Genomic DNA, 8,867 nt, shown 5'->3' with positions numbered 1-8,867 from the left:
GGGGGGGGAGTGGAGTTTTACTCATGGGATGCATGCAAAAGATTATAGATTTTTTTTTCCTATATTCTGTGTTTTGGCAGTAAACTCAGTCTTAAATATGTGTGAATCTGGGCTGGCTAGCTTTTAGGAAGTCTTTTATAACTCCTGGGCATACTGCTATTTTTTTTTTTTCTTCACAGAAATACTCCTTGATTCCTGCACTCCATATTCAGATCTACTGCTGAGATCAACAAAAAAGAAATGATAAAATTTTTTCTTATGGTAAACAAACAAGGTCAAACAAGGCTCTCTAGGTATTATGAGCATGTAGAAATTAATAAACGGACAATGCTGGAAGCTGAAGTAATCAAAAACTGTCTCTCTCGTTCAAAGGATCAGGTAAGTTTTGTAGCTTTCCCCCCTTAGCCATTTTATTTTATCAACCTCTTGGAGCTTTCATGTCAGTAATTCTGAAAACACATCAGTTTCCATTGCAGGTCATTATTTCATTTGTACCCATGAGGAAAAAGACCATGTTTCTAGATTATAGATTCAGCCAGTTGAACTGTTATTCTACATTGAATAAACACGTTTTTCTGAGGCTTTCAGAGATTTTTGAGCTTTGTGTATCACTGTCATGAAGATTCCTCCTGTTCGTTTGAAGAATCTCAGAAGTCCAGAAAGAATTTATTCTATCCTGTTATTGATTTCTGGTAGAACTCAACAGAGAGAGAGATTACTGCTGCTTTGCTGGAAGGTAGCAGGGATAGTACTGACACCTCCAAGTTTAAACAAAAAACTTAGGAGAGAGGATTCCAAATCATGAAAATACTGTCTAAAACAGAGGGGTTTTTTGAAACACAAATTTTTACGTCTCTGTATTCGGCATTATTATTCAAAACAGTGTTCGCACTTTCTGCAAGAAAGTCAGAAAACTCAGAAGTTGGACAATTTCTTAGATGAAAGTTGAGACTTTAGTGGCTCGCTCAATTGAGCTATTGTTTTTTTAAGAAAAGTACCAAACATAGCAAGCCTTTTGAGCTAATTGATGTGCATTGGAGGAGAAATCTGTGACTTGGACTATGAGTGGAGTTTTTTGGGTTGTGTTCTGAAGTCAGGTTCTTTATTTTTCATTAATTATGTATGTCATTGAACAGTGGTCCTTACATATTTCATTCTAGAAAACCTCAGAAAAAATAGCAGTTCCTATAAAGTACCTTAGTTCACAGACTTGACAGTGGCTAAAGAAATTAACCTCCTCCATAATGCTCTTGCAAAGCATCTCCAAAGAGAATCTTCACCAAAAGAACTGACAGTATGCTGCCATTTCAAGGACTGAGCAAATTGATTCTTAAAAAAAAGGACTAAGCATCTCGTAAAGCAGGGTATAACAGCACCATCTGCTGGATTCAGCACTGTGAAAGACGCGAATTTCACCCCTGGATCTGGAAGTCTAACACTCTTAATTTTTATGTAAAAATATCGATCATTTTTTAAATATGAAAATGACCTCCAGGTTGTCTCTTTTCGAAGTGCTGCCAAATGAAAATTTAGGGGAAGTATTGACTGCTTCATAACCCTGAACAAGTCGCTTTTTTCTGTATGTTCCAGTTTTTCAATTTAAAAAGTGGTAGCAGGTTTTCTGTCAGTAGATGAAAAGTTTTGTGTAATAGTTACCCTACCAAATTTCTTTCAAATCAAAATGGTTTGGTGGATCTTGGGAAACCCATTGTTTTGTGTGGGCCTTATGAACATGAAAGCACAGACTCTTTGAGCACTCTGTGCTTAATACTGTCATATGCTTAAATGGCAACTACTACATTTGACTTGGTTTGCTTCTGTCTAGTGCTCTTTCATCGAGTATAAGGACTTTAAGCTGGTTTACCGACAGTATGCAGCCCTTTTCATAGTCGTTGGAATCAATGAGACAGAGGTAAGAAACTAGATATCCTCTTGAAAGGAAAGCTTGTAGTGATTATCACAGGCAAGAGCTCAAGTCTTCCAGTATGGCATTTTGCAGTAGCAATTAGAGAATTTCAAGGCATCATTGAAAAAAACAAACAAACAAACAAACAAACAACCATTTTTATTTCTGTGAAATAAAAAGAGGTATAAGGGAAAATGTGGTATGTTTGACTTTAGTCTGTGTAGCAGTAGACTGAACTGTTATCATGAGGCAGTCTTCCTGAGCCTTATACAGATTCTGCTGTCAAAATTTGTTTGATTAAACTTTCCTAATTTATTTGATTAAACATAAATTTATATGGAATGGGGTTTCTCAACAAATGTTAGCATTACAGCCAGATCAACTGTCTTATCTGTGGTGACTTCCCAACTGCCCACTGTTTTTAACCTCCTCAGCCAAAGAAGGTATTACCATACTGTCAGCTAAAGGGGGGGGGGGGAAGGTATTTGAAAATTGGCAAATACTGTTATTGCATTCTGTTGCATACTGTTATGCATTCAGGCTGAGCCTACATGGCTTTACTGTTTACATTGATTCCCAGTTCTCAGAGATTAATTCAAAGCTTACTATTGGAGACCTTAACAGGGTGGTGTGGAAGGTAGCTGCTGACTGCCACAGCGTCTTCAAGTCAGGGTTAAAATGGCATGTGATTTGGGGCAAATTCTTTTGGCTTTGCTACAAAGATCACCCATCTGTAGTGCTGCGGCACAGCCTGGCTCTGTGCTGCACCTGGCCGGTGTGACTTCAGCATGGGTAGGCATAGCCTGGTTAGCTGCATCTATCTCAGTACCTAACCTGGGTGATGGTGAAACAAAGGATGCAATGAGATGGCAGCAGCCCAGGTGAGTCAAATCCATTAGGTTTTGCCGTGCTTACCTGTATGGCTGGTTTGAAGCCTCTGCGCCGGTGTGCTCCCCTGTTCACCATACCTCTGCTGGGTAACCGCACCTCTGCTTGCTGTGGTGGCCTGAGCTGGTGCACTTTATTATAGGTCTTATATTTTATAGTTGCTTTTCATACACCAAAAACTGAAATAATGCTAAGACTAATACTACATTTTCTAGATATTCTTTCAATATTCACTTTTTTTTTAAATTTAATTTCAGAACGAGATGGCAGTATATGAACTAATTCATAATTTTGTGGAAGTTTTGGACAAATACTTCAGCAGAGTGGTGAGTGAGATATTGAATCTATTATGAAATATTTCTTCTCTTTCAAAGCTTTAGTGAATATGTCATTCTAGGGGATAAATCAAGTAATTTTATTTTTTTATATATGTTTAGAATTTGGAATACGCTAGTATTAATATTACCGCTGTAAAAAATAGATAAATAAATAAATAAAAGAAGTGGGGAAAAAAAGCAGTATTAGTTGGTTTTTCAGAGAAGTAAAAGTATACATTGGTTATAAATCATCAGACAAGGAACACCAGAAATATTTATGGTAGAAAAGCATGTTTTTATATGCTTCTTTTCAAGGGTTTCTTTGGGTCATCTACTCTTAAATTAGCCACAGGCATTTTATACATTTTGAAGAAATAGAGAGGTTTTTCTTTACAGATCTTTTTTGCAGTTCTTAGCATTATATCCCCCAAACGAACTTCATTCATGATAAACATGGTATAAGCATTAATCAGGGAGCTGACATCACTCTTGCTGAACAAGATCAGAGGGATGGAGCAAAGGAAACCTCATAAACCAGTCTGTACTTGTGGTCCCCATATTGTTGTCATGCAACGAGTATCTGATAAACAGCTATTATACAGAGTCATTTCATTAAGGATTCAACATCAGACATGGCTCCAATTAAAATGACACTGCTCCTTTTGGTAGGAGATTTTTTTTTTGCTTGTTTTTACAAAGTTTGAAAATGCAGCATGATAATTCTGATTAGAACATGTGCTATCTAATATAGGGTTTGTAATAATCTTGTTATAAATAAATTTTCCTGAAACCGTACTTTGGCACAATTTCAGTTTATCTATGCTGAAATGTATCGGATATCCCTCTCAGAGAAAAAGGACTGGATAGACTTTCCTCCATAGTCCATGTGCTTGAGGGTATTACGCTGGTAATTATACATACAAGAGATCAGTATGCAGGGTCTGGAACTGGTTTTCCAGTCCTAGCATCACAGCAGATGGGGCAGAGCTCCCTCTGTGATTTCAAGGATATGCTTGAAAAAAAGTCATCTGCACCCTTCACTGTTTAGATGCCTAGCAAATGGTTTAGGCTATTATCTCAACTAACAGTACACCAGCCTGTTGAAACTGCTGGTACCAAGTATATCACTTTCTGACTGTATTAAGTACAGAATTTGTCTCTTAAAACTGTTATGATTTCAGTCCCAGCCTAAGCAGTGATAACCAGGAATGCAATTTGATTCCAGCAGCACAGAAACGCACAATAAAATTCAGTCACATTTATCTAATTGAGCTAATAGTTGCCAACCTCTTCTCAAGTTTTATTTTCTTCACTTGAGGCAGAGCAAAGATAGATGTAGTTTTTATACATATAAATGTAGTGTGTGTAATTCCTCAACCACGTATATAACCCAACCACTGATAGTTGTTAGAAATTTGCTGAATTCATCATACCAGAATTTTTGTTTTTTCCACAGCATCTCAGGTTTACAACTAGGGGAACCAAAAAGGGAGTGGTTAAAGAAGTCTCATGCCAGTCCATGGTTCTATTTTTAATAACATATAGCACAATAAATGGCAGAGCACTGAAGAAGAGGGCTATAATTCTAGCTGGGGTTTCTGGTAGAAACCACAGAGAAAGAAAGTATAAGTCTGTACTATAAGGGATTAATGTTTAGGATTTGCAGAATTTTAGCAGAATCCAAAATTATAATGATGACAATGGAGACAGAACTCTGGAAAAGGATTGAACATCTGTCCTGCTCTAGAAGGACATTTTGTCATCTATTATTTTTAGGCTTGTGAGCTTTAAACATTCTCACATACTTTATATTTTTATCTCATATATTTTTTATCTAATGGATTTTACAAAGCTTGAATTCAGATGTCAGAATAAACATTAACAGAATTAGGGGGAAAGTTTTCAGCGTTACTTGTGAGATGTAATTCTGAGTCCCCTTGACTTTTATGTGGCCACCCAGGGAAAACTGCGTACTGTTCAGAATACATATCCCAGTATTTTCAGCTACTTTTTAATGCTGAGGAAACTTAAACTGATCAGGCTTTTAAAATTTTTGTGATGTATAAAAAAATTTCTAACTGAAGAATGGCAGAGTCATTCAGTGGAGACCTCTAGACTCACTAGTTCAGTTAGTAAACTAGTTCAGTTAGTAAACTAGTTCAGTTTAGAGCATCTGTAGACCATAAAAGGAGTAGCAATTTTACCAGTGAGGACTCTGCCTAAAACCAGAGTTAGACTGTGAATGGAAACCATGTTAGCAAACTAAATTCCCTTGGTAGCAGATAAAGATTCCCTCTTTCAGCAGAGACTGGGGAAGCTCCACCCCAACTGTGCAAGATCTTAACTGCTGAGGTTGTGATTAATTGTTTCTAAATTTAGACATTTAACTGAGGCACCTAAGTTAGAAGTTTGGTCATCCTAAGATCCCATTACCAGCAGTGGAGACCAGTGAGTATCTTGAGAAAGTGAGTCATGCCTCAAGTGTGCCGAGTCAACTGTTGAAGATACCCATCTCTTCTGTTGACGGCAGAGAGACCACAAGGGCTTCTAACTCAGACATTTCGGTTAAATGAATAAAACTACTTGGGGTAAATCCAGGCCAAGAGTAGAAGGAAGACTATGATTATGTAAAGAGTTGTGTTGCTGGGGCTGGAGAATAGCTAGAAGTGCTAAGGATCCAAATCTTGGAGTTGCCTTCCCCCTCCTAATATATCCAACCCTGGCTACCACAGTCATGGGTACATACAATGACTAGATTTTGCTTTTGAAATGATGTGCAGCAACATTTTAAACACTGTTTTTATATAAAGTGTAAACTTGGCATTAATATCCTGTTTTTGCAGGAGGAGGAAGAGAAAATATAGGGCTGGAGTTGCCATGATTAGAGATGCTGGTTTTCCACCCACTCACTCAGATGGCACTGTGTATATTCAAATTGTTACTTGTGGGTGACCTCAGTGGGCTTTTCTAAGTAAAAAATTCAGAACATTAGGGTTTTTTTACGGAGGCAGGTAACACATCAAAGGCAGTGTTGCAGGGAAGAGCATGTAATTGTACAGCCCAGAACAGAAATCTTAATCACCCTGAAATTTTAAATCATTATTTTGAAGACTATCTTCTAAAGGGATGTGCAGTGTTTAATGACTATGAGAGATCAAACTGTAACTAATGGTTGTCTATCTCTTTTCCTTGCAGAGTGAATTAGATGTATCCTTTTCAGTATCAAAAATGCATTTTTCTATCTCTTTTTGGTGTATGTTCTTCTCATAGCACTGACTGTCAAAGAGCCAAGACAATGCAGAGGTTTTGCAAATTTTGCAGTTGCAGCACCATTTTGGCACCTTTCTAAAAGCATGTCAGTGATGTTCAGGAAGGGCACCTATTTAAATCCTCAGACATTAAGATAAGCCTGGTACCATTTAAGTTAAGACCGGGAGAGCTTGTTTAGAGAGAACTAAGTGCCATTAACACCTAGCCACGAAAACTTATATTCACGGGGGAAACTTTCAGGCTTAACTGTTATGTCAGGGTTTTACTTTTTCTTTAATTTTACAATAAAAATACAAACAAATAATAAAATACAGTCTGAACAATTAAACACAAATAGCAAGTAAATATAATACAATACTGAATTCAAATAAAATTAAACTAGCAGAATATAGTGCAACAGTCTTCCTCAGTTCTTCCAGTTCCACTGCCTGCTCACTACTCCAGCAAGCCTTATGCCTAGGTTTGGTTTTGGTTAAATGCAGATCTACTGGTACAAAGAGTTTCAATTATACACCTGAAATACAGTTGCCACCCTGGAATCAAGTACTGTAATTTAGTTTATTTACCTTATTCAAGAATCACTACATATGAATAATGTAGAAAAATGCTGTAATTTTTCTTGTAACTGTTCTTACTTCTTTACTGAAAGAAAAAAAAAAGAAATAATTTCAGTTTTGTAAATATTTTAATGCTTGATACATGCTGGAAATCTGTCTCATTTACTGAACTTAAATATAGATGTATATATATGTATGTGTGTATATACCATCTGTATTTCCTTCCTGAAATTCACAAAATGCTGTGGTATGAATATAACACTCCTAAATTCACTTAAAAGAGCAATAATGAAATTCCAGCATGAAGGGACTCTTAAGGTCTCTGAGCAATTGTATAACCACATTTTTTGTATTCAGTTATTTTAGTTAAGGATTAGAACTATGTGTACTTGTGTGTGAGCTTTGCTGAATTAGAAACCAACCTGACCTATTCTGTAATTATACATAAAAATAGTCCCCTGTGTTTCCATATGGTGTACTTTAAGTCTGCAGTTACCTGATTCTTTTTATCTTAGATTGATTCTAAATTCTGACTGCCTCTGGTCATCGTTTTCATACTGAGAGGAATCTCCTGTAGTTACACAAATACAGTTACCACCAGTAGCCTGTTGAATAGCTGAGGAAGGCTGATACATACCCAGCAATCTTCTGCATACAGTGCTTGTTTGCATTGCTTAGAGCAGTTGTTGCATTATTTGTCAACACTAATGCTTGCAACAGGTGCAGTACCCTGTCTGAATGGTTCCTGTAGAAATTCCTTCTACATGGGTCTCGTCTGCATGAGGGTGTGAATATAAATATTTGGAAAAGAGGAGTGTGCATTACTATAGTATTTGATAATACTGGAAATAATATTGGAAAAACTTATGTCTCAGCATGTATAACATGAATGAGGTACATAATTATTCAGAAAGGCACTTTTCTACGTTAAATATTTCAGGAACAATTTTAAAATAAATCAATTTTAAAATAAAATAATTCTCCCATTTAGGAAGAAGAGCTTTTCATAAGTTGAGACGATACCTAAAATAGTTGAAGTGAGATATGCTCAACGATTAAATATAAAGCAGAGGTATAATGATGAAGTGGGCTGTTCACAACTGTATTTATTTTTGACAATAGCTTTAGCAGCTAAGAACAATATCACGTCTGGACTACAGGTACCTTCAATGTTAATGCAGTGCAAGCAATAATCCATCAATATGCCTTTCAATGTGTGTAAAATAATATCCCCACCTGGGATTAAACCATTTCTCTCACCAAATAATCTTATGATAACTCTTATATTCAGTACAATTAACTTGGATGCAAAATAGCTAATGGAGGAAGTAGAGTCCGAAGGTCTGTAAAAGTGAACACCAAGTAGTATTTACACAATCTTTGTAGATGGAGTATCTGGCAGAAAACTCTCATGATTTCTTGTCTATGCACTGTTGTTTTTGTGCACAGATCCATAGGAAGGTTATTTCAAAAATTATAGTAGCTATTCTACATGGGCTGTTTACTAACATGATAAAAACAGTAGGAAATACCATGAAATCAAAACCTGTGATAATCATTGAAGGCTATTCACTTATGCACAGATCAAACCCCAACTAAAACTAAAGGCTGAGATGATCACACAGTGGAAATGTTCTGGAGCCCACACTAAGCCTGCAGCACATGCACCAATACTTAAAACTTCCCCAGCTGCAGTGCGTTACCCCACTATTCCCAGCAACGCAGCTCCTGCTAACAGGGGACTCCAGCTTTCATTTAGATCCAAACACCTGAATTGGCCCTGGGCACCTGCATCGTAGCTGGCGGCAAGGCCCAAGTCTGCAGTCAGGTGCCAGGAAGGGCACCTTGGGCACAAGGCAGAGGCTGGGTCCAGCCCTGCCCAGCAGGATTCATACACAGTATTCATATGTACGTGTGACATGGGGGGGG

The 8,867-nt window shown here is 37.2% G+C and overlaps 1 protein-coding gene across 1 annotated transcript in view; it reads left to right on the top strand.

The window, feature by feature from the left end:
- Positions 1-214: 214 nt before the first annotated feature.
- The window catches only part of AP4S1 (adaptor related protein complex 4 subunit sigma 1), a 16,376-nt gene continuing 7,723 nt past the window's right edge, over positions 215-8,867 (top strand). Inside the window, exons 1-4 of the mRNA XM_026850041.1 lie at positions 215-378; positions 1,826-1,912; positions 3,052-3,120; positions 6,307-6,318. Coding sequence (XP_026705842.1) covers positions 241-378; positions 1,826-1,912; positions 3,052-3,120; positions 6,307-6,318 — 306 coding nt within the window. The 5' untranslated portion in view covers positions 215-240. The remainder of the gene's footprint in view (positions 379-1,825; positions 1,913-3,051; positions 3,121-6,306; positions 6,319-8,867) is intronic.

This window comes from Athene cunicularia, assembly GCF_003259725.1.
Source record: "Athene cunicularia isolate RWA chromosome 5 unlocalized genomic scaffold, athCun1 chr5_part1, whole genome shotgun sequence".
NCBI lineage: Eukaryota > Metazoa > Chordata > Aves > Strigiformes > Strigidae > Athene > Athene cunicularia.
The sequence above is the reverse complement of the archived record's forward strand: the minus strand, read 5'-3'. Positions and strand labels throughout refer to the sequence as shown.